Source organism: Diabrotica undecimpunctata, chromosome 6, assembly GCF_040954645.1.
Source record: "Diabrotica undecimpunctata isolate CICGRU chromosome 6, icDiaUnde3, whole genome shotgun sequence".
NCBI lineage: Eukaryota > Metazoa > Arthropoda > Insecta > Coleoptera > Chrysomelidae > Diabrotica > Diabrotica undecimpunctata.
In genome coordinates this window covers 111,144,804-111,172,202 of record NC_092808.1, presented here as the reverse complement: position 1 = coordinate 111,172,202, position 27,399 = coordinate 111,144,804, and the positions used below count along the sequence as shown (strand labels likewise).

General features: G+C 31.3%; 1 protein-coding gene across 1 annotated transcript; it reads right to left on the bottom strand.

The window, feature by feature from the left end:
• Nucleotides 1-230: 230 nt before the first annotated feature.
• On the bottom strand, nucleotides 231-27,145 carry fl(2)d (Pre-mRNA-splicing regulator female-lethal(2)D). Its single transcript, XM_072535112.1, has 4 exons — nucleotides 26,963-27,145; nucleotides 26,659-26,840; nucleotides 26,396-26,520; nucleotides 231-1,586 (listed from the first exon to the last, which is right to left on the bottom strand). Exons 1-4 carry the CDS (start codon nucleotides 26,986-26,988, stop codon nucleotides 921-923), a joined length of 999 nt encoding a protein of 332 aa, XP_072391213.1. The 5' UTR covers nucleotides 26,989-27,145; the 3' UTR covers nucleotides 231-920.
• Nucleotides 27,146-27,399: the final 254 nt, after the last annotated feature.

Here is a 27,399-nt window from a genome sequence, read left to right as displayed (position 1 = left end):
ATTGCCAATTGTCACCCCGTATATATATATATATATATATATATATATATATATATATATATATATATATAATATATATATATATATATATATAATATATATATATATATATATATAATATATATATACATATATATATATATATATATATATATATATATATACATATATATATATATATATATATATATATACATATATATATATATATATATATATATATATATATATATATATATATATATATATATATATATCATAATTTAAATAAATTTTTGAAGTGAAGCAATATGATCTCTTTTTCTCTAGTTCATCTGATTATCTCTTTCTCTCTTTAATCCAGTCAACTTTTGAAGCAATACCGTAAGGTTTTGTTTATTATTTTTATCAACACCCTCATTCATTTGTCCAAGATTTTTGAATACACCAATTTTTAGGTATCATTATATCTTGTATACTTATTTTCGTTTTTAATCAACATTTGTCGATGTAATAAATCAGTATTTGTCTTCGATATATTGTTTTGATAATAGTTTACGTCCGACTGATCCTTCAAATTTTAGTAACTTCAGTTTCACCTGAATATATTTGCAGATTTATCTTCATTGTTCAATATTATAATTTTCTTCTGTATAGAGGACGAGTTGGATTTGTACAATTATCTTTTCTCTTTTAAATTTGTTTTCACTGGTTATCCTGGATTGCAAAAACAATAACTGCAGATACGTTCCCTTAGAAACAAGATAAATGTATAACATTTTATGTGTTTATTTTCTATCACTTAGATGAATTTAAAGATCAGTATAAATATCATTAATTATTTTACAATATTTATATAATGGCTGTTTTAATATAAAAAAATTATTTTAAACAAAGTGTAATGTGCTTTTTAGCGGAATTGTGTAAAGATCGCGTTTATGTTACTCCGGATCGGAAGAAATAGCGGCATCACCGTTAGTATTAATAACAAGCGTGTCGTCTTCGTTATAATCGATACTTAATACCGATGACCTCCTAATCCTTTTAACACCACGTGTCCGCTCCATTTCGCTTTCTGAGTCTGTCTGTTCCCGTTCGCACACACTAGTGTCACCGTTCGCCCTGCCGTTCGAACCCTGCTTTAGAGTAATATTCTCTTTTTGCAATACTTGGATAGTCTCTTTAGATTTTTTTAATTCTTGCTGCAAAAAGAGAATAGTACTTTGCATACCTTCGACGTCTTCATCTAAGTCCGCCAAAAACGAGTCCAATTCGTTTTGACTTTTTCTCACTTCCTCCGAAAAACTTTTTTGTAAGGCTAAGTCACTTTCGAGTTTCGCTATTCGTCCAGAACTGGTGATTTTTCCGAGCTCCTCGTTCTCCTGGTAGAGGAGGCGGCATTTTGCCATTAGACGTTTGCCGGTATTGGAGTCGGGAGTGAACTTCCATGCTGATAGTTCGTTCTGGGTGTCTTCTAGCTTTAAATGGGTTGCCTGTAGTTCAGACTGGAGATGGTGAAGGATGCTGTTAACTGCTGGATCCAATAGGACCGTTCTTAAGGATGAGGTGGTGGGAACTTGAGAACTCTTCAACTCGTTTAATTGACACTAAAGGAGAAAAAGAACATATTAATAAAATAATTACTTTGATAAGAAATGTGACAAAGCATTGTGACGAATTATTTAGAACTTCACAACAAAGCTTCGCTCTTTTTAATTTCAAAATTAAGGACAGGTAGTTTATCTTAGAACTATAACATGACTACTAAAGGTTAAGAACTATAACATATATTAATAAAATAAAATAGTTTAAGAACAAAACCTAAAAAAATAGATACCAAAAGAAATACAGTGTAAGCCAAAAGTACCCTCCCCCTCGTATCTTTTGAACGGTTATACTTATAATAGTGAAATTTGACGGGAGGAAATAAATGGACGTAGGTATCTCAACTGGTTATAGGTGACGTAATAGTGATAGATGACGTTACAAAGCCACTGTGACCGATAACTTTAAATGGGACTTTATGTCAAGTGATATCTCGTTTGAAAGGTATGGAACATACCTACTGGATAATACTAATTTTGTTTGGGTTTAAGTTAAGCTGATTTTGATGAATAAATTAAATAAAAACTAAAATTATAGTTTCGCATTTAATCAATAAAGATTCTAACGCCCGCCTCTGGTTATTTGTCAAAAAAGTTGACGTTTTTCAATCCCCCAGTTATTTTTACTTTGCTAAGTTTTTGCAAAAGTGTTTATATCTTGAATATTTAGTTGAATTATTGTTTAATGAGTTTAACATTTAAATGTTTGCAAAGGCTACGTACTGCGGCCGGCAAAGTAGCAGCTGTCTTAATAAATAATTGGTCAATTGTAGAAACAATTTCCATGCATTTGAACGTCTTTTTAAAAAGAGTTACCTCGATCGCCCCATATCGAGGACTTATTTGAGGGAGCTTCTTTGGAAGTTTAAAGAAACAGGTAGTGTTCAAGATGCCAAACCATCTGGTCGACGAACAATTAGTGATGACCAAAAAATTGTCATAATTGCAGAAATGGTGGTGAACCCTACTTTTTCTACAGCCTAAGTTGCGTCTATCTGTGGAATCAGTCAATCAGACAGTACACCGAGTGTTGGCTAAAAACAAAGTTCATCCATACAAATTAAAAATTGTGCACCGACTTTCAGATTATAACCCCGACCAAAAACTGGAATTCTGTGAAAATATGTCCAATCAAATTAACCAAGTCAGATTACATAAAAACAATTTGTTTTAGTGACGAAAGTACTTTTTCCCGAGGACGAATACATATAAAGGGAGGTCTTGGAGTGACACAAATCATCACGTCTTTCGTGAGAAACATACTCAATTTCCAGAAAAAGTAAATGTTTGGACAGGTATATTGTAACCTATACATCTGGAGATGTTACAAAACGCAATTGAGCCGTTAATTCTTGAAATTCTGGAAAATAATTCAAATGAATTCGGCAACTTGGAAATTAAGTTTCAACAAGATGGTGCTCCTGCACTGTATTATGGTGCAGTAAGACGTTATTTAGATGCGGAATATTGTGGTAGATGGATTAGACGACGAGGTTCGATAGAATGGCCAGCTTGGTTACCGACCTCACATCATTAAATTTTTTTTCTGTGGGGGTACTTGAAATCTAAGGTTTACGCTTCAGCACCAGACAGTATTGACATTTGGAACAACGAATTGTAGAATGTAGGGCAATTTTCCCCAACACATTTGAATTAGTACTACAAGAGTTTAGCAATAGGATGTATTACTGTCAGAAAGTAGATGGAGCACATTTTGAACACTTAATATAAGAACTGGTTCTTAAATCTTTATTAATTAAATGCGAAACTACAATTTTAGTATTTATTTAGTTTATTCATCAAAATCAGCTTAAACCCAAATAAAATTATATAGTATGATTGAATAGGTATGTTCAATGCTTTTCAATCGAGATCTCACTTGCCTTAAGGTCCCATTTAAAATTATAGGTCTCAGTGGCTCTGTAACGTCAACTATCAGTACTACGTCACCTGTTAGTAACTAGTTGGGTAGCCTACTTCCGTTTATTTCTTCCCACCAAACTTCACTACAAGAATAACCGTTCAAAAGATACGAGGGGGAGGGACCTTTTGGCTAGTACTGTATAATTGAATTTGTACTAACAAGAATTGGTTACGATGTGATTTTTATAATCAAGATTGCGAACAAGTCCTTTTCTAGACATTTGTTTGTAAAAAAAATAATATAAAAAATATCTCAAATATGTTAACAATAAATGCAAAAAAAACTATGATGGAACATTATTTTTTAATTGAAAATGAATGTTAATCATTTTTTACTTTATTATTATTTATATATTAGAAGATACGGTATGAAATACTGTTAATTTCAAATTCCAATTTGTAATATACTTTCAGCTTTAACTAATGTTATTTAACATCTTTTTTAATGGGAATTAACCACAATTTTATATAAAAATACGTTTATTTTGACGTTTCGATTTCCACGGAGGAAATCGTTCTCAAAATACAGACAAAAATGTAATGTTTATTTGTGTATTTTAAGAACGATAGAGAAAATGTATTTTTAACTCAAATTGTGATTAATTGTCATTAAAGATAGTAACTACCATAAAAAACCACAATAACATAGCTTGAAAAGCATTGTAACTAAAATCTTGGACGAAGATTAAGAGTTTCAAAATTCTAAGCACATTATTAAGTCTTGTATTGTAATACCTAGCTAGACGCTATTAACATGTGTGCTACAGCCGCTGTGGAATTACATTGAAACAATAAATCTCGATCTATTCTCTAAAACAGCCCATATACTCCATTCTTCAGGGATGAAAATTCCACTGAACCTCTAAAAATCGTACGAATAAGCTGAATTTTGCTGAGAATGTAAATTTTAGGACCCCAAAAAAAGATGGAAAAAAGATGGCCACTCCTACCCCCGAACTTTCCTCTAAAACCCACTCGTAGTTGGAGAACTAAAACATCGATTTACCAAAAATCTGTACGCCGTAGAAAAAAAAATGTTTCAAACAAGAAATATAGGTGAGATAATTTTGAAAAAAAAAAAAATGATTATTAGCACTTTTTCTGTAGAATGAACCGTTATTTAAGAAACAACGCTTAAACCTACGGGCGATTTTGAATGACAGTTACACGCGAAATAAAGTTTTTTAAATAAAATTTGCATTAACTCGACGCGACGGAAAAAATTCGATATATTTTGACCAGAGTGTCCTATCGACAAAAGTCAAAATCCGTTTTAGAGATGAAGCGCATAGCTTTTGTATGCAATTTTTACATCTTGCCGTAGTTGAAGTTAGTTTCTATAAAGCTGTTAAATAAATAAACGTTGCGCGATTTTTGCTATTTGTTACGATTCTCATGAAATCAATAAAATGTATCACTTCCATTGCCCAGCCATTATGGAATTTCCATTGCTAGAGCCTAATCTTCAAAACCTATAGCATGCAATTTCGATTTTGTGTTTTGGCAACAAATATGAGGCATTTTAAATATGCCTAAAAAAAGCTGAAATTAAACCTTCACATTGTAGATGATCTAAAATGTTTAAAACTGCTTCTTTTCAATTGCACAGGTACGTTTTTTGAAACTACACAACTTCAGCTACACATTCCACCCAATGCCGTTTTCGAAGAATTTCCCATGATGCGAGATCACTTGCAATGTGAAAGTTTAATTTCAACGTTTTTTAGGGCTATTTAACATGTTAACTGTCCAGGTTTTAGAGTGGAAATTGCTCATAAGTCCAGTTACGTTTTTGTAAAAATTGATATCTTTTGGCTATAAATAAATAGATAATGTTGTAAAATATATAAATATGTAATTAAAAGATATTTGTTTTAAAGCATACCACATATGGTCTGTGGACTCTATAGAACAAAAATGACCAAAAGTTGTCTCGTGAGTCCACAGACCATATGTGGTATGTGCGTATTTTTCTCATTTTATCCATTATTTCCCTATATCAAATAATAAATATGGCATAGACAAATCACCAATTACGATAAACTTAGGTCTTCTTTATGTTCTAAGACAAAATACGTGAAATAGCTACTTGATTGACAAATGACGTTTATGTAATTAGTCTAAAATCAAAACAAAACAGACGTGTTTGTATTTTTTGTGCTTTTTGTGAATTGAGATTGTTGCGGCAATATGAGTAAGAGACGAGGCTATACGGAAGAAGACTTGCGGAGAATATTAGAAGAGAGTGATAACGAACAATATAGTCAGTCAAATTCGTCGGATGAAGAAAATGTGACCGAGGACTGTAGTGATTTTGACGATGATGACAGTGTAGCAGATCCCGATTTTATTCATGACGATTTGTCACCTGACCGTTCAAGTCTACGAGATACTCAAGTAATGAATGATTCCAATTCTGATGACAACAGAGATATTGAAGTAAATAAAGCTCTAAGAACTGGCATAATACCAACTACAGAGCGTCAAATGAAAGAACATGATGAGAAAAATGGATGGAATTACGACATTTAGCCGTTAGATCGTCAAATTTTGAGTAACTCAGAAAATTATATACATAGTGAAAACATTCAAGACAATGTAAATTGCTGCACAAAAAAATAATGTGACGATGCTAAAATGGAAGGACAAGAGGGACGTCCTTATGATATCTACTTGTCACACAGATGAACAAACGATGAGTACTGGTCGAAATCCGCGTCCAAAGCCTAATATGATATTGGAATGCAATAATCGAAAAAAGGGTATCGATCTTTCTGACGAATTGGCTAGCTACTATTCACCAATTCGCAAGATCTTGACCTGGTACAAAAAAGTTGCTGTCGACGTTCTGTTTGGAGTGGGTCTCATAAATACAGTTTATTTGTTCAATAAATTGAACCAGCAAAATAAATATACATTATTGCAGGCCCAAATGAGTATTGTGAAAAATCTTTTGGGCATAAACGTTGTCCAGACACCTGCCATACCTACGCCGTCCACGTCACAAGCACAGCATTTTCTTAAACCGCTTGACAGAAAAGATGGAAAAATTACTAGACGTAGGTGTGCCGGCTGCTATAATGAATTTCGTCAAAAAGGAGAAACATCAGCAGCTGCCACTAATAAAGCCAAAAGAGTTTCACAAATATGCAACATCTGTACCAAACCGTATTGTCTACAATGTTTCCAAAAAGTACATTGAACATGTAACTTTTTTTTCGATACTTTTTCTTTTTCAATAAATATTTACTTTTCATTATATTGTATATTATTTTATCTTACATATCCATTATTTAGTTCGCTAAAAGTGAAAACGCAATAAACATACGTGTTTAGATTCGATATTACATTGTATCGAAATTACGATACAATTCCACATTTTTTTCCTTTGTCCAACACTATTTATAATATATGGGATATATTCACCAACAACAGACCACATATGGTCTGTGAACTGGTAGTGCTTTTAGTCCACAGACCATATTTGGTCTGTGGACAGTGATCCTATTAAAATGCCTCATATTTGTTGCCAAAACTCAACATCGAAATTTCATGTTATAGGTTTCGAAAATTAGGCTCAACAATGGAAATACCACAGCGACCGCTTAATGGAAGTGATATCACGAGAATCGTAAAAAATGGCAAAAATCGCGGAACGTTTATTTAACAGCTTTATAGAAAGTGACTTAATTTGCAACAAAATGCAAAAATTGCGACTGAAAGCTGCTTTCTTCCCCTTTAAAACGCTTTTTGATTTTTGTCGATAAAACACTCTGATCAAAAATTATCGAATTTTTCGTCGATATCGTCGACTTCATACAAATGTTATTTATAAAATTGATTTCGCGCGCTTAACTGTCATTCAAAATCGCCGGTCGCTTCAAACGTTATTTTTGAGGGAGCGGTTCATTCTACAGAAAAAGTGCTATTAAACATTTTGTGTTCAAAATTATCTAAGCTACATTTTTCTTGTTTGAATGATTTTTTCTACAGTGTATATCTTGGTAAATTGATAGGAGTAGGAGTGGCAAACTTTTGAAGCGAAGCTTCTATACCAGCGTAGTATTACTTTTTTTCCTCTACAGTAAAATGCCGAGGCGAACTTCACGGAACTAGCGCCACATGATGCCATCGTCACTGGTAGCGTCATAGAATAGCAGTCAATTCACTACTCTCGATCAATTCGTTTCTAGTCATCATATATTTACTCTAAGCGGGTTTAAATTAAAAACTGCATGAAAAATGACTAACAAGATATAGACATTAAATGAGAAGTTAAAAATTAAAAGAATATCTGTCACTAAAAGATTCGATTTGTAACGATTGTCAAAATTTATATATAACAAATGTCATTCGATTAATAACAACATTGAATCATCTGTTTACATTTTTATAATAATTCTCGTTTTAAAATAATTTCATATAAATACAATTATTATTTAGTTTATATAATAATTAAATTTACTATCAAATGATATTTATTTATATTTTATTATTAATATTTGGTCTGAATTTGACAGGTTTGTCATAAGTAAACAACATGCTTTTTTGTTGTAACAGGTGACATTAGGAGCAAACAATAATTTATTGAATTTGTTTAAAATATAAAGTAATATATATATATATATATATATATATATATATATATATATAAATAATAAGATTACTTAATTTAATTTTAAATATATTAAAACAAAAAGAGAAATCAAACGATTTCTACCTGGCGAAACCGAATTCAAATTTTTACCAACTGTGCTTCCTAAAACTTGCGAAGCAAACAGCTTGATAAATTATTCAGCAAGGGAATCTAAAATTGCATTCCACATGCCGTTCATCATGGTCAAAATTCGTAGTGAATTTCAGTTTCTGGTACTCCAACCGAAGTAAAATTAGATTTTTGTTTTGATACAGAGCAGCGATAGCTGCTTATACGGAGACCTAAAGAGGTCGAAATACGTATAAGCGGCTGTCGCTGCTCTGTATCAATACAAAAATCTAATACCGTCATTATGTTTTAAATATATTATTTAAATTTTAAAAATACACAAAATATATTATGAAGCTCCCCTTAGTCTACAGTCCCACGTATTGTAACACTTTTTTTTTTGGTCTCAAAATTGACATTCTCAGCAAAATTCAGCTTCTTTATCTAGTTTTTCGAAATAAAATCTCTGACGGGACATTTCCAAACGATTTAATTTTATACAGGGTAAATAGAGATATACAGAGATGTTAACTCCAGTGTTTAATTCGTCGGTGTCCGAGTCATGGAATATATCCAAATGGTGTAAAACAAACAAACGCTTACAGTGTTGCGAACAAGAAAACATATCTTTGAAATGAAAAAATTTCATTTTTATCATCATCATCATCAGTTCGTACTCCTTTGTGAGCTTTGGTGGCCTCAAAACATGATTCCAACCTTCCCTTATTCCTGTCTTCTCCATCCCCTTATTCCAATCTCTCTTTACATCTATAGACATATAATACAAATAGAGTTGACTGTTGCCTTATAGTCGCGTTCCCCCAGTGCGACAGAGAAAACTGACGCAAAGCAGTACCTGCATCTCTTTTTAATGAGGTTAATGAGATTTTTAATTCACGTGACCTCCTCATTGGTCATTTAGCTCACGTGGTCGATAAATATCGCAAATTAGAAAGAGTTGCAGGGACTGTTTTGCTTCAGTTTTCTGTCCCACTGGGGGAACTAAACTTTATTGTAACACTCAGTCTATTTATATTATATGTCTATGTGCACATCGTCCAGATATCTGAAAGTAGGTAGGAATACTGACTGATTCCACAGATAGACGCAACTTGGTTTGTAGAATTAGGGTTCACTACAATTTCTGCAATTAGGTATATCAATTTTTTTGTCATCACTAATTGCTGGTCGAGGAGATCGTTTGGCATCTTGAACACTACCTGTTTTTTCAAACTTCCGAAAAAGCTCCCTTAAATAAGTTCTCGACATAGGTCAATCGCGGTACCTCTCATTAAAAAGATGTTCCGCTGCATGGAAATTGTTTCTAAATTCATCAATTATTAAGACAGCTGCTACTTTGTCAAATACAGTACGAACCATTCTGCCTATGTAAACATTTAAACGTCTCGTTAAACAATAAGTAAACTAAATATTCAAGGTGGCTCTGTAACGTCATCTATCACTATTACGTCACCTGTTATGAGTAGTTAAGAAGCCCACGTCCATTTATTTCCCCTCTCCAAATTTCACTATTATAAGTATAATGGTTCAAAAAATACGAGGGGAGGAGACTATTGGCTAACACTGTGGGTACATGTGTGGAGCCACTAAATATTTGGGTAAAAACACTAAATGTTATTAAATTGGTTTTATATTACATTGTTGCTGATAATTTTATAGGATGTTAAAGTTGCTACCAGTTGCTACTCTAATTTCAGTTTCTATCTAAGGTCTCTATAGAGACGAAGACTCAAAACCAGCAACCCCAGTTGTGAGTTTTATATTGCCCTGAAGTGAATCTCTTTAAAACTTAACATCCTATAAAATTATCAGCAACAATGTTATATGAAACCAATTTAATAACATTTAAAGGGGTTTTACCCAAAAATTTAATGGCTTCACACATGTATACTTAGTAGCAGCATTGATGATGAAATAATCATTAAGAAAACGTTCTGTGATGTAGCTCAAAAGGATTCTGTTAAATAAATATACCTTTTTATAACAGATTTTTTAAATAAATAAAACCACTTAATTATCGTAAAACATTAAATGTAATATATTAGTTAAATAAAAAGGAACTAGAAAAAATACAGTACCTTCCGCTTCTGTCATAATTTTCTGAGTATTAGATATTGCAGATCTAACACTAAAGTAGATTAGACACATATGTTCTTCTTTGTCTCGATGTCTGTCAATTGGATTATTATTTTTATAGAATTCATTCTCAATGTGGAATAAGTTATGAAAATTCATACACATAAACAAAGTATCATACATACTTAGAGAACCTAACTATGTAGATATTATGTGTTGATGAAAAACTTAATGTGGTGTACCAAAGCTCAGTTCAAAATCAAAATTCTAAGTATTGTTAAATAATATGCTTAAACTAAATATATTAAGTTGCTATAATATAATAATCATACGAATATTCTCAAATTATACCAGCTTAAAAAAGATATAAAGTAGTTAAATATCAGTTAATAAAGATATAAAGTAGTTAAATATCACATTTTCTGTGATTAATCTGATTAATGTATTTTGTTTTATGCTTAATTATTAAGTTTCTTACTATGGTATCTTTTTTGTAAAATGTTATTTCTCTCTCTCTCTCTGTAAATAAAGAATTGATTTTTTTGTAACATCAAGTAGACAGTATGAGGTGTATAGCTTAGAGGGCGTCACCAAGAAAACCTTCCGAGAAAAATGTTACCCCAATCTTTTGTTAACATAAATCGAGAATTTAATTGCGATAAAATAAGTCGTAGAGATACAGTGAATTTTTTAAATTATTAAGTCAGGCGAAAATATTCTTGGCTAATGGCTTAGCCAAGAACATTTTCGAGCAATAATTTTTTACAATTTTCGAAAGAAGAGGATTATCCCAATAGCAAAGTCTCGCTGAAATGATTTCTGTGTTTGGGAATGAAGCATCACAACTGGTCTTGCGAATTTCAACGTGGTCGCTCCAGTTTCAGCAACGAATCCAGGTCATTATAGCCAATTAAGGATGATCGCCGTGTAACATAACGAGAGATAGGCGCATCTTTAAGCATTTCAAAGACCTCGATCCAAAATATCCTACGTGAAGAACTGGGTTTTACGAAGTTGGTTTCCCGTTGGATCCCTCATTTGCTCACAGAAGAGCAAAAAGCGGTTCGCGTCAATTGGTGTCGAAAAACATTGGAACGGTTCAAAAAAGGAAGCTCAAAAAACGTTTATAGAATTGTTAGGGGGGATGAATCTTGCATTTACTCCTACGAACCGGAAAATAAACACCAATCTGCTGTGTGGGTGTTTCTCGATGAGGAAAACAAAAGTAATCCGTTCTCAGAAGTGTTTCAAAGAAAATGTTTTCAACTTTTGTGTCAAAATCTGGTCATGTGGCAACAACTGCTTTAGAAGATCGAAGAACGGTTACTTCTGATTGGTATATAACCATTTGTTTACCAGTAGTTATCGCGAAACTCCGACAAAACAACACACATTAAAGAATCATCTACATCAGGACAATACAAGTGCTCACACTGCCCAAAAGACAATATAGTTTTTAGAGCTTCAAAACATCAAATTATTAAACCATCTACCGTATAACCCACCTAAGTCCCAACGACTTTTTCGCATTCCCAAAAATCAAGAATTCAATGCGTGGGCAGCGATTCCAGTCGCCAGAAGAAGCCATCGATGCCGTTAAAACAGCGATTAAGAGGATGTCAACTGAAGACTGGAATAACTGTTTTACCAATTGGTTTGAATGTATGCAAAAGTGTATCAATTTTTTTTTTATCTTTATGGCCATATGCAAAACTAAAAAGACAACCCTCGTACAAACATTTAATATATACGTTAAAAACTAAAGATGTCAATAACTGTTAGTCAATTTAAGTATAAGCAAGTAGTTAACGAAATTTAATGAACTGTTCTTTCTAATAGCGTCCATAACGTATAGGGTGGTCCATTTAAATTTAGAAATTTTTAAGTACGCGTTTTGAATCACCTTGTACATTATTTTATTTTATTCACAAAATATTTTATCAAAATAGACGATGCAAAAAAATTGTACCAAACAGTTGTATCAACAGTTATATCAGTTGTATCGATCATAGAAGTTTTAGTATTTATTAAAATACTGGGTGCCAAATGGGACACTGTTTCATAATGAAATTGGTCATATCTCGTACAACACTCGGTGTAAGGTAGCTTAACCTTAAATTGTGAGGATTCTCAAGAGATGTTCTATCAAAATGTGTAATAATATACAGGGTATTATATTAGTCCAGAGAAATAAGCTATTCCCGTGACTTTTACCCGGCCAGGTATCTGACAATTTTTTTGAGTTTTATGGTCTTCGATAGCCAAATCTTCATGTTTTCTGCAGTGGGTTTGGTGGACTTTTTAAATTATTACCAATTTAAGGCCAAGTCCACTATTAAGAACTTTCGTCTACCACTAAAATGTAAAGCACTTTGAACGAATTTGGAGATACTTAATTATTTTATAACACACGTTTAAAGCTTTAAAATTTCGATTTATGATTGTTGATTTACAAGTTTGTTGCTTAAAAAACTTTAATAAACCTAAGAATTCCTAATTTTCAATAAATGTTAATACTTATTGTAGAAATGTATCTACAACCTTGATATTGCATGAAAGTTGGGTCTTATAGGATTAAAAATGTGGTTAAAATTTCAGAGTGATTAATCAATTAGTTTAAAAATTATTCAATTTCTTTATCACAAACTCCTTTTTTTGCATAGGTCAGAAACTCAGAAAAAAATAAATTTGCAAAAACATTGAAACTTTTTGCTTATAAACATTTAGAATAACTTTTTCGCTATTGCCGGGAAAACTTTTTTTCTTATTGGATTTTTTTACAAATTAACAAAAAAGTTGTCCTGTGACAATTATAGACGAAGTTAGTCACTTTCTTTTAATTCATATATTGTTTATTTATAACAATTGAGAAACCTAATTAGCGGCACTTGAAAGATCAATGGCTGAAGTTTTAGCGTAAAAAGTATAAAAATATTGCCATTGAACAGAGTCGTCTATAAAGCTTCAAAATGTGGAGCTCCAATTCGTTCAGCTTGGGGTAGTGAAAGGGGTACTTTAAAATTCGCGGAATTAACTATAACTCCGGTTCTTGTTGATGGATTTTGACGTTCCTTTTTTAATTTATATGTACTCTTTTCGTACATTACGAATGTTCCTTTTGTTAATATATTTAATGTTAAATTACTTAACCATGTACTTAGCTTGTTTAAACAATTTGCAACAAAAATTTTTTTGAACGATATTGTTGGAACGATTTTTATTGGAAAACATAGGAATAGATCACTTACACTTGAATTTACAATAAATTGTTGATTGTAAATAATTAAATATTATTTTTCCATAGCTAATGTTAAAGTGTTGCTATAACAACTGTTTTGAGTAGATAAAGTATCACTTTAACCGCAAGGGTAGATAAAGTGACACTTTAACAGCAAGAGTAGATAAAATGTTTTAACTTTTTTTATTCAATAAAATTTACAAATTCAAACACATTAAGGATTAAAAACAACTGAAATTTTACAATTAACATTATTAGAAATATCTATTTTTGGAGCATCACAACTTGTACTCGTTTGCTTAAACACTTGATTCGAGGTACTGGATTGATTTTCTGGTCCGCCAAGTATACACTTGGATACAGCAATCTTATTGCTTATTGACTCTTCAATGTAAGATTCTGCAACAGATGAAGATTTCCATCCACCTAAACGCGTAACTTTTACTAGATCAGCTCCAGAATTTGCGAACATAGTAACTGAAGAACGACGGAAACAATGCCCCATGTACATTTCTGAATTTGCAAGTTTCAAAAAATCTGCAATCTTCTTGGGGATATTATATATAGTGTTAATCCCCACCGGTTGAGTAGTGCACTTTTGCTGTCGGTAATTTACAAAAAACTTACTGTGAGGTACGTTTTTGGGGCGCAAGGCAATATACTTTCTCACAATTTCCAAGAAACTCAGTCCACTTTTCTTGTCAGTAATACAAAACGACCTTTCCTGCTTGGTTTTAGTATCAGATAATGAAACGATTATCACCGATTTTCTGTTGTCCACGTTAAACACTTCTAACTTGTAGAATTCATCGGACCTAGTCGCTCCATGCACACCAAAAATAGCAATAACCTTCATTAACAAATAGACGTCATCAGGAGCTTCTGTCATAAATTTAATAATGTCATCTGACTTCAGGATTTTGGACTTTTTAGCTTTGTATCCTCCACTCAGGTTTTTTAGTAAGGTGGTTAACTTGCTGAATTTAGAAATATCACAATTTTCATTCACCAACAACGTACGCTTCAGCATCAAATAATGCGACCATAATGACGATGGCATCGCTTTCTTCGACTTTCCAGAAAAATACGCCAGATGTATTTTTTCACTCACGCCATTGATATTCTTAATGCTTTTCCACTTTTTAAAAGACTGGTATTCTTTCTCATACATCATCCTAGATTTTTGTGGCAACAATAAACTTTCTGCTTCCAACGCTGCATTTTCTACATCTGATGGCAGATTTTCCTTTTCTTGTATCAATTCTTTTCCGTCCATTTCGTATTTATTCACTTTGTACACAAAACGCAACAATATTCTCCGCAAAAACCAAAACGTAACATTTGTTTGATATTTGTTGACAGAGTAATTCATATCCCTAGCAACGGAGCAACACAATTGCGATTTTTGTGCTAAAAATTACAATTTTCTTTGAAATTCTACTTTTCACCTGAACTTGAAGTCTTGCTATAGAAAAAAATTTTGTATTGCACACGACGATAAAATTGCAGTATCTTCTCGAGGATAATTAGCGTCTCGACGCTAAAAAACGCCCTCGAAGATAAAGTACAATTTTATCGTCTTGTACAATAAATAACTATTAATTAATTTAATTTATTAAAAAATTAAAATTATTCATATTTCAATACGATATTATTTAACTTAAAACTATAAATATCAAATTCCATGTTTTCAATAATAAAAAAAAAATAATAATTTTCTCAAAACATTTTTTTCTTAATTTCAAGTTTTTTTTTTTTTTAATAAGTTATTGTAAATTTATCCGTAAATTATCGATTCCAATGTTTTTTCAACTTCGTCCTTTTCAAAATCGTCCTAAAAATATCTTACTTTTTTTATAAAAATTGTTTAAACCAATTTAAAAAGTTAATTTAACATTATATTCATGAAGAATCGGCGTATTTGTAATGTACGTAAAGAGTACATACAAATTATAAAAAAAAAAACGTCAAAAATGCATCAACAAGTATCGGAGATATTTTATAGCTCGAGTTTGAAGTTCATATTTCGATATCGCCGATTTGAAAAAAGGGACGCACTTCGTCCAGATTAATTGTAGGACCACTTTTTTTTTTTAACTTTTCAGCCAGTTTTTCGAATATGAAAAATAATTTTTCCCGGTGCAACATTTATTAAAAATTTCAAGAATTCTTAGGTTTTTTACAGTTTTCTAAGCAACAAATAAGTAAATCAACATTCATAAATCGCCATTTTAAAGCTTTAATAATGTTTTATCAAATAATTACCTCAAATTACGTTCAAAATGGTTTACTTTGTACTGGTCGACAAAAGTTCTTAAAATGGTGCATTTTTGCCCTTTTAAATTGTTAATAATTTAACAAGTTCGGCGAACCCACTGCAGGAAACACAAGTTTTAGTTATGGAGATCCATAAATCTCAAAAAGATACCTGGCAGGGTCAAAGCCCCCGACAAGTTACTTTTTTACTTTATTTCTCTGGACAATATTTAAAATAAGGAAGTATTAGACAATTTCCGGTATATCCGTAAGCAGTAATATTTTAGATTAATTGAACATAATCTTATCTTACATTTTCAGATATTAATTACGTCAAGTTTCTCTAAAACGTCTTTCACGTGCGAATATATTGAAGAAAGGCGAGTGATGTAAGTAGAGTAGAATTCGATTTAGATATTTATCAGTAAACTTTTGGATTATCGATTTACAAGTAAATCGAAATTCTTAAAATATCGTGGATTGATCATGTAACAAACAATGAAATTATCAGAAGAATTCATAAGAGTACGAAAATAATAGGAACCATCAAAAGCCGAAAGCTGTAGTAAGGCGCATCTAACAGAGGTGCGTACAAGTCTATACCGCGGTTTTGAATAAAGTCGCTTTTACTTGCGGCTCGTTGGTGCTGATAGACTAATAAGAAAAACAGCAGTATTTGAATGGAAATTGAAATAACATGTCTTGCTCAGAGCCAGAAGTTTATTGTTATCTCGCTATAGGTACCACAAAATAATGAAAAAGAAACGAAAATGCCCTAGTTTGGGTTAAAAGTTGGATACAAAAAAGGCTAGAATTGTCGGAAACCCATTTAAATTCCATAAGATTCTTAGTAGTGGTATTGTAGTTAGGTAGCGAGTAAGGTATTTAGCGACAACTATAATGCAAAAACAAAACACAATAATGAGACAAGCTATTTTTCCTCATAAACGTTTAACAACTACAATCAGATACCTGACCGAAGATAAAACCCAAAGGAGTTTTGCACTATTCTACTTTTAGTCTTGGATATGACGGTTTTCTACTCAGAATTCTTTTAAAATTGTAATGAAATTTTGGTCGTAGGGCGGTAGAGTGATTGTAAAGTTAAGTTTATAACTCAAGTACTCAACTTGCCCAGAAACGAAAACCAACAGCTGAGGGAGGGGATGGTACAGTATATGAACCGCTACAGATATCATAGATATTTTGGAACGAAACATGAGCCTTTTGCTTAGCTTATTGATGAAAGTTATGGTAATATCAAGCACACCTGATACATCCTGGAGAAATCAGAACCTAATTTCATCATTTTGTAAACTTAACAGTAGCCATTCAAAAATAAAACAAACTGAACAATTTATCATGCTGCATCTCTTAGAAGAATTATTACAACAAATGGAACCAAATTTAATTTATCCATTGTCAGTTCCATAAATGGATAAATCATGTAACAGTATATCACAGATTTTCAAAAAGACAAACCTGTTACATCCTGTACAACAAATTTTTCAAAAACAAATACCACAGTAAAAATACTTAACAATTAACAAATATACAAAAATCTTATGTTTGTTTTCAAAATTATGAAAAAAACTCAGTTAGCCATTATTTGTCAGTGAGTATATAAATAACATTATCAACTAACAATATTAATGCTCATAACATTCTCAAAGTTAATAGCTTTAAAATGATATATCATTAATTAATATATTGTAACAAATTGACTCACCATGTTGCTTATACTAAAAAATTATTTGTAAAACTACTAATACCTTCTACTATAATAACTACCATAACCATATTTGTGTATGACCTTCTGAAACTGGATTCTCAGCTCTAGATATAAAATATTGAAAGAAATAATTGTAAATAGATATGGATTGTTAAATAAAAATCAAATCAGGGTTGTTTTTTTTTTTTAAATAAAGTGCAATTTTTGGATAATTCTTGTCTAGAGAAAAAGTACATAGAAATATTAAAATTATTTATTAGAAATGCTACATATTTGTTTTTATTAATGAAGTCATATAGAACAATATGGAATCTTTTACCCACCCTTGTCTAATCTGCTAAAACGTGAATTTTCTTTTAATATGTTTAACTATGTTGATGTAATTATTATATATTTTGTTTAAATCCATTATTAGAATAAGCCATTACAATATTGTTTCCTTTATTCATTTATACTCCTACATAGCTGTCTAAGAGTACCAGTAAGTAGTAATTAGGTACTGTAATTCAGCTTTTGAATATATTTAAAATAAACCTGACCACATTATCTGGTTAACAATACAACTGATACATCTAAGAGATGTCCTTTAAATATATCCTTAAGCATTACTTAGCAATGGCAATGCATGCTTCTTTTACCAAATTCTTTTCATATCAACTTCATGCTATAAAAATGTTGTTCATCTACATACACAGTGATTAGTTGTGAGATTTCACATCTAGTGAAAAACACCTCAAACCACAATGGCCCTAGATGTTAAACCCTCAACAAAACCTCTTGTATACGTTTTATATTTTATTACATACCACTTGCGATTTCATGATGTGTCGTCATAAAATTGTCTACAGCTAATATTAATTTAATTAAACATAAATTTTAAGACAATGTATAGTCTGTTTTTGGTATAAAATATCTTAGAATAAGAGTTTTTAATTATTGTACATACTCTGAGATTAGATGATGATTTATTCAGTAAGATAATTAGTTAAATATTCTCTTAGTGTAGTGACAGACAGGACTTTAAACATAGGGCTTAACATAAGGCCCCAGAAGTATCTGGTGAATGAAGTAAAGTACCTTGGAGTACTATTTGGAACCAGCAGGTAAAACTAATAACCAAGAGAGTGGCGACTACTTTGAAGGTAGCCAGATGCACTTATGGAAAAATGTGGGGTTTAAACCAGACATGTTATAATGTATTTAAACCAAAAATAACCTATGAATCAGTGCAACGATGGTCAATAATGTAGCAAAACAAGTGTCTTCTTTAAGTTAAGTAAGGTTCAAAGACACTATCAAGTTAAACTTTTGAATTATAGGGACTCTGAGGTGCACACTAACAGCAGCTATGAAAACCCGCTCTGGACATTGTTATAAGAGGAACACTAGAAAAAAACCTGAGCAACATAATAGTTAAATCATAAATAAAATTAGGGATACCATATAGAAATTATATGAATACTCACATGGATGATGACTTCTGATCATATGGTACTCAGATACAGGCCTAAAGTACCTTTTCATGTGAACATCTGCCCACAAGAGGCATGGGTTATTCCATGCATTTCTATTCCACTAGGAGAATATATTTCTCTTTGTATCCCTCTGTATTTCAGGCTGAGATTTTTGCAAACTTGCACTGTACAGGAGAAATTAATATAAGAGCTTTTGAATGAAATAGGATCAATGCACATATAGCCAAGCAGCCATTGGGGCTCTTAGGGTGCGTTCATTACGGAGACCATCGCATGGTATCCTCGCCTAGAGCTTAGCACTGACAGTAAACGCTCGCATTTAAAATAATGCATTTATTTTACGTGGCGATGAAAATATAATACACACTTATAAGCCCTAAGGTGAACTTTGGGGGTGGGAATGCTGACAGGAACTCAACAGACTGGCAGAACATAACAGTGTAATACAAGTACCGGTGCAAGGTCATTAGGGAATCCAGGGGATACATAAAAGAGCTGATGAACTTTAGAGAAGAGAAACAATCATCTACAAAACACTTCAGTCTATAGCCGGCTGTATTGTAAAAAAGCACCATCCACACTGCCCGCGAAAAAAATTCTGGATATGAATTAATCATGTTTCCCTGGGAAAATATACCCAGTCAAACATATTACAAAATGTATATTGGACAAACATGCCAAAACGGCTAAAGTACTATGGAAAACAAGCAGGAATCAACTTAAGAATCATAAGAAACTTACTTACTGGGCATGCGCCAGTCAAGGGACATCTGGCTTAGGTATGAATAAATTGAAGATGTACAATAAGCCAATTGGTTACAGTACAAAAGATTTATAACAATGACTTTTGAAGAAAAATCTGGTACAATATATATTTAAAATAGGAAATAATCCCCAAAAGGAAATGCAAATTTCTAACGATGAACATTCATGTGAAGTCTTTTGCTAACCAATTATCTGATGAGTAAACTTTCAGATTAGTTCAAATGTGTAGATAATATATTAGATTTCTTAGCTTAATTGATGTTGATAAAAATTCAGTGGATTTTAGATTGTTGCAACCAAACATTATCTTGCTTCTTTGTCTCATATGTCTGCTTCAATGAAAGGCTCTTATTTTACTACACCTTTTCTTTGCAACATTGATGCTAGTATTTAAAACTACATTTATAATCAGGGAACCATGGAATTTAGATAACTTTATTTAATTTCAATAATATCCTAATATATTTCTGCATTACCTATGTTGATTGTTTCTATGCTTCTAATACCTTTTCTATATAGATTGAAACTTACTACAATTGAATGATAGGATTAGGTTAAGCAGAACACAATTGATGTGTTAAATGGATAATAAAACAATTAGATAAATATTGCCACTTATAAATATCTGTTCAGTCCTTTGCTAGGTAAGAGATTTTAGGATCTATTATAACCTTGTAGACAAACTTCTGTTCAAAAAACATCTTGATGATTTCTTAAAAACGCAATTTTTAAAATTTGTATGTAATAGTTGTTTTCTTACTACAACATTTAAATTTTTTAAACACATTTCTAATGGTTTTTAAGAGCAGATTGTCACAGAAAATGATCATCACTTTAACTAGTACATTGTTTTCATTCTAAATGGCCTTCCAATGACCAACAGAGAGGATGCCCATACTGTTTCCTTCAACAATAAATTCCTCTAATTTTTTTTTGAAATATTTTGGGTGAACTCAGCTTAATAGTTACTCAAGTCTCAGTCAGCAGTTTTTGAATCTTCAGTAAGTTCTAATATAGGATATGCAATAGAAAAAGGGGAAAGTTTTATTTAAAAATAAAAGAAAAGAATTACTTCTGACTTTCATAATATCTCAAGTACTTATAATTGTTTTGTGAAAAGAAAATGAGATGTGAACATATTGATATCATACCTGGAGTCATGTTTTATATGCTACCAATAAAACCTTTCAGTTTCATCAAAAGTGAAATAATAGAAAAATTCAACCACCACAAAGCACCTGGATTGAATCTCATAACAGGATTGATACTGAAAAATCTACCACAAAAGATATTTGATTTGTTAACTACAATATACAATAGTGTACTTAGACTTTCCCAATTACATGGAAATTTGCACAAATAATTATGGTTCAAAAACTGGGAAAACCTCCAGATAAAACACCATCCTATCAACCAATCAGCCTGTTGCATACAATATTTGAAATATTCAAAAGACTACTGCTTGATAAAGTAAAGAAGGATATTAACCTAGATATAGAAATACATAAGCAACTACGGATTTTGTGTAAAACACCACAGATCCATAGAATAATAACAACAATCCTCACTGCCATTGAGGAAAAAAAATTGCACAGCTGCTTTCTTCGACATAGAAATAAAAGGTATTTGGTAGAGTATGACACAATGGACTCTTTACAAACTTAAAACTATCCTTTTAACTTCCTACTCATCCTCATCATCATCACTGGCTCAACAACCCTTTTTGGGTCTTGGCCTATTCCAGGATTCTTCTCCATTCTGATGTGTTTCATGCTTTTTTTCTCTAGTTTTTATTTTCAAGGTTGTTATATCATTTTCTATTTGTTCTAAGTATCTCAGCTTCGGTCTTCCTCTTGTTCTTTTTCCTACTGGCATCTGTTTGAATGTTTTGTTTGGTATTTCGCCTTCTTCCATTCATTCTACATGTCCTATCCAATGCAGCCATCCTATTTTAATGAATGTTATAATATCTGGATCCTGGTATATTTTGTATAGTTTAGAGTTGTATCTTCTTCACCATATTCCGTTTTCTTTTGTGCCCTTATATATGTGTCCCAAGATTTGTCTTTCGAAGGTGGCTAACAATGTTTCCTCTCTTTTAGTGAGTGTCCAGGTTTCTGAGCCGTATGTGAGTACCAGTCTTATTAGGGTTTTATATATTTGGCATTTTGTTTTTCTTTAACTTCCTACTACCTCATTATAATTTCCTAGATCTAAGATTGATACTTCTAGGTAAAATATAACATAGCAACTTCCACATACTTTCCCATTAAATCAGTGATCTGCGGACATCCCAATCACAAATACCGAAATCTCAACATTTGTCTATGACACAACTATAATTGCTTTCAATGAGGACCCCATTACAGCATCCACACATCTACAAAACCACCTTAACTAGCTAGAAATATGGTTCAACAGATGGAAAGTGAATGTAAATGAAAACAAATCAACTCACATTTTCACAAATTGAGTGTCCAACAACAATAAATGACATGCAGATACCAGGCAGCACCCAAGTTAACTATTTAGGATTAACTCTTAACAAGAGATTAATATGTAAACCTCACGTCCATACCAAGGAAACCCAGACTAATATTAAAATAAAACAAATGAGCTTGCTTGTAGCTCAAAAATCAAAACTGACCATAGAAAATAAGCTGCTCCTACATAAATGTATAATAAAGCCCATTTGGACCTATGGTATCAAGATTTGGGTTTGCTCAAAGCCATCAATCATTAAGACAATACAAAGAGTTCAATCTACAATATTAACAATGATGTTCACGTTCCCTAGTTTGTAAGCAATAAAACCCTACAAGACAATTCAGCTATACCTTTGGTAAAGGAAGGATTCTGAAGAATATGAAGAAATTACTTTGATAAACTTAAAAAAATTGTATAAAAGAATGGGTTATCAGATGTCACCATCTCTCTTATGTGTGAATAACAAAAAAATATATATATATACATTCTATAAAAATTGAATCTCTACATTATATTGGGTATAAAACATTAAAAATAATGGTTTGTTTAAAAAAATACCTACTTACTTGAATTTGAAATTTTTTGAAAATTGGCAAAATACATAATTCACAATTAAAAATTGAAAAAGATATAGTGAAATTTACTTTTGTCCAACCCTTTATTATAAAATAAGAGATCATAAACATATTTAATTATCATTAACTAGAAGTATTATTACTAATCATCAAATATTCTTCCCTTACTTAAAAAGCAATAATAAATCAATTCTTATCAAATATAGCCTCCATATTTCTATCTGTAGAAAACAATTTTAGCAGTCCATGTTGTGGAAAGTCCCTTTTCCAGTAAATTCCAATATATATATATATATATATATATATATATATATATATATATAGAAAAAAAATATTGACAGTATGAAAATCTTTTCATTTGAATTTTTAGGTCCTAATGGTCAATTGATTATAAAGGATAATTATAGCAATTGGGGGCCATTGTATTCAATTTAAAATAGAAATACTGTAGCTGGTATAGTACCTTACAAAAGAAAAATAAATTGTCTAATATAATTTTAATTCCAATAGTTTAGAACTTCCCATTTTTCTTGTTCCCATTCTTTAAACTCATACCATACCATAAAAGCTAGGTAGGACCAAATATCTTTATATTTCCCAATGTTACATGGAATTGGATGATAGAAATGTTTTTAACAAAATATCATATGGTGATGGCTGCCACTACTGTTCCTATACTAGTAGCCGACATGTACTACTATACTATAATAAAATACCTAAAAGGAGTAATTTGTTAAAGTGTAATCTTTGTATAAATTTAAAAAAGATATTATTTCAATCAGTGGTTATGACCACATTAAAATTTATACTAGTTTTAAAGTTATAAAGATCTATGATGAAGCCAAAAGATCTGTTACTTGACCAAAGTCCTTCATCTGATGTCTTTTTTTCTAGAAGTTATCTATTATACACTGTTCATACTGTAGCCCATTAATTTCCTATACATCTTCCATTATTCTTGATACCCATTCTACATTTCTGATACTTTGTACCAGCTTACCAGTTTTTTGGAGTCAGTTAGTAGCCCAAAAAGTGTTTGTCACCTGTGATATAGTGCCTTGCAGTAGTGTGAAATATAGTTGAAGGCGTCAAGTTCTATGCCATAGTCGCTGTAGTTTTAGTCTCCATGAAACATTGTGTACTGGTATCTTCTCACTGAGTAAAGAGAGATGATTCCAGTCTGCTGATGCATTTGTCAGTATCATTAACATTTACCTCTCTAATATACATTTTGTTATTCATCAGATCTTAATATATTTTGTAAAAAATTCCAATTTGTAAATTCAATTACATGTAAACATTTTTTTTAATTTGTATATACAAATCTTTATAGCCTGTAAGATATTCGCAACCAGTAAGTATTGTATAATAATACTTTAATTTTCAAAAATATAGACTGTTGTTTTGAAATTATTTTTTTTTTTCTCATGTTTAGTTTATAGACATTATCAAGAGCAAAGAGGCAACATTTATAATAATATACTTTCAGATATCTACTTGCTGACTAGTGTCTATCATATACATATGTCTAATGACCATTGAATGGATGAGTCTAGATCATATACATATTTCAAAAATCATATAAATAAAACTAAAATTATCTAATTGATTTAAATTAAACTTTTCTAGATGTTAAAGTTTTATATAATTTTCTGAAATCAAATATACTGAATTATCAACAACTAGTCAATCATTAGTCTAACAAAATATTGTGAAGACAAGTGAAATACAATAAAGCATCTTCTATTAGTTAATTGATCCAATCTCAAAAATTTAATTCAATTACTAGATCACACATTACTTTTAATCACAATCATTAAACATTTGGGACTAAATCCGAATATTATCATTTTAAGCAACTTCCTTTCCTAAGATCTATTTAGTTCAATGGTTTCTTACTAATATGGTCATCTGTACACAAAGCAATAAGTAAAGGAGGCTAGGACCCAAGCAGGGTTGTAACGCCAGAATGATGATGATCCTAGTTAGCCTCATCATTCATTTCATGAAAAATGGAACAAAGCACATTGCTCATTTGATTTTCTATTTAACTATATTATACAACACTTTCCATTCAATGTCCATTCACCATCTTAGCTGTATAGGATTATTTTGTATTTTTTAAGTGGAAGCTCTAAAGGAGTGCTCCTTGCTTTAGTTGTAGTCATCATAATTCTACTCTTATTTTACGAAGATATATAATTAGTGGTTTTTTGGTTATTTTTATTATAGGTTATTCATATTTAGAACTGTTTTCTTTTGCAGTGTTGTTTTATATATTTTTCTAGATATAAAATTATAAAAATTTATAATTTCTAAAAATCAAACATTTTCTAAATTATTTTATAAACCTTTCAAATAAATGTTTGTTTTAATTTAAATTATACTAAAGAACTATACTATGAATTTAGCAATAACTTAGCTATGAATATCTTTAAGACTGTGAAATGTGAGTGTGTTTACACAACCAGAAATGTATCCAATGTTACTATTAATAAAAGGAATATTAAACATATTAATGATCAAATTTATTTGAAAGTATATTAAAGATTTACTTAGTTACTTTAATACATATAAAAAATAACTTATTACTGTCATATTTGTATCAGCTAACTTCAGGAGATCATCAGGATTGATTGTTTTAAATAAGATTCTGTTCACAACATTTATTATTTCTCTAAGCTTATAGTTCATTCATTTAACTCCAAATGTAAAAAAGGATACACTTGGTTCTAATATCCCATGTGCTCAATGCAAAAAGTCAATAGTCAAGATTCATATTATGGTGTAACAGATCCTGTTTCTACTTTCAGGGGAGAAGTCACACTGACACTTTAAGATCTATTAAATCTACAGTTTCTTACTTTCTCAATGATGGGAGCAGCTCACTTGGTCCTATTCCTCTCAGGAAGTTTAGTATATATAGAGGCCTCATATACAATAATTTAGTACTCAATATATGTGAAAGCAAAACAAACACATATTGTGACTATATTAATTGAAAACCTAAGTAATTCTGCTTAAATTTAACTAGTTGTTAGTTTTCATATTTAATTTAAGAACCTGATTTGTTGGAAACAAGAAAAAGTTTAGGACTCATAAATGGGTCCTTAAAAATTAAAAAAATCCAAATTTAATTAAGTAGATATTGAATGTGATAACCCATGTCATATATTAATAAGGTTTATAAGCAAACTGGATATATTTAATCCAATTACTTGATGTAACATGTTACTCATGAAGACAAGAATTTATCCGTAAATTAAAATGCACTCTAGTTAAAAAACACTTCACCAAATTGATATAAGCACCAAAAGCTTTTATTTGTTTAAATGGGTAGTTAACAACTTTTAATAGACCAAGACACTTTAATAAGATTATGTAAATACAATCAACTGTACTGATTGAATATAAATCACTAAAAAGGTTTTAACACTTCAGTTGATTTTAAAGCAAATACACTTCAGTGTCAAAGGTCTGGATTTGTGAAGGTTTGTAAGTACCGTTAACGAGAGCACTCACTGCACAAATTTAAAGAGTGAATCGTTAGTGTACTAACCACATAGTCTTGTGTCTCCTGTTCTTTAGCAGCCAGCCTACGAACCAAAGTCTTCTCCCTCTGCTGAGATTCAAAGAGCTGCCCTTTGATCCTCTCGTTGACTAGTCGAAGATCAGCCAGGTCCCCTGCAATGAGCACACGTTATACGTTAACTACCGCCTCACTAACACATTTGCTTTGGTACACCTCACTTCACTGCACCATGAAGATACAGCCCGACAATAACTATTACACTTTAACGAATAATAACTGAAGATAAGTACCTTCTTGTTGATTTGCCTTCCTTTCTAGAAGATTAATGTAGGAGTCTTGTTGCCGCCAGCAATTCTGCCATTCTTGAATACTGTAACAACTCACCTCCGGCTCTGCTATTACTACTCTACTTGGGGGTTTATCCCTTTCTGCGGGACTTAAGGACTGTGGGACGTCTCCTGATTCGGACATCCTAAAATCCACCACCATTAGAAAAGGTTAAAAATATAAATAAAATTGGGTCCATTTATATACAGTCGGCCATGTTAAAATGCAAACATACAGGTATTTGTCCTGTGTTTAAAAATTACTTACATGTCAGGTTTGCTGAGAATTAACATTAAAATACAACCTAAACGAAATGATCATAAAAACGTTCGAATTTGTAACATGAAATGAGAAAAAAACATCATTAAACTAAAAAAATATCCGTAAAAATTTAACACTACACTTCATGAAAACTTGACACACTGTTGACTTATGACATATGACATTTAGTAAAATGACACACACTCATTGGTGGTTGTCTTCTAGGCGTTTTTCTTATAACATTTCTTCTAAACTATTGGGAATGACGCCTTTTTATTAATAGATTCCAATGTCATTTTCATTTTGATCACAAATATGATACATCATGGGATGCATAAACCTGATAAACCTAGAAAAATCTCATTATTTTTTCATCCGTTATCCGACCGTTACACAGTCGTAAATTATTTTTGCGTTTGCCATATACTTAATTACGATACGTT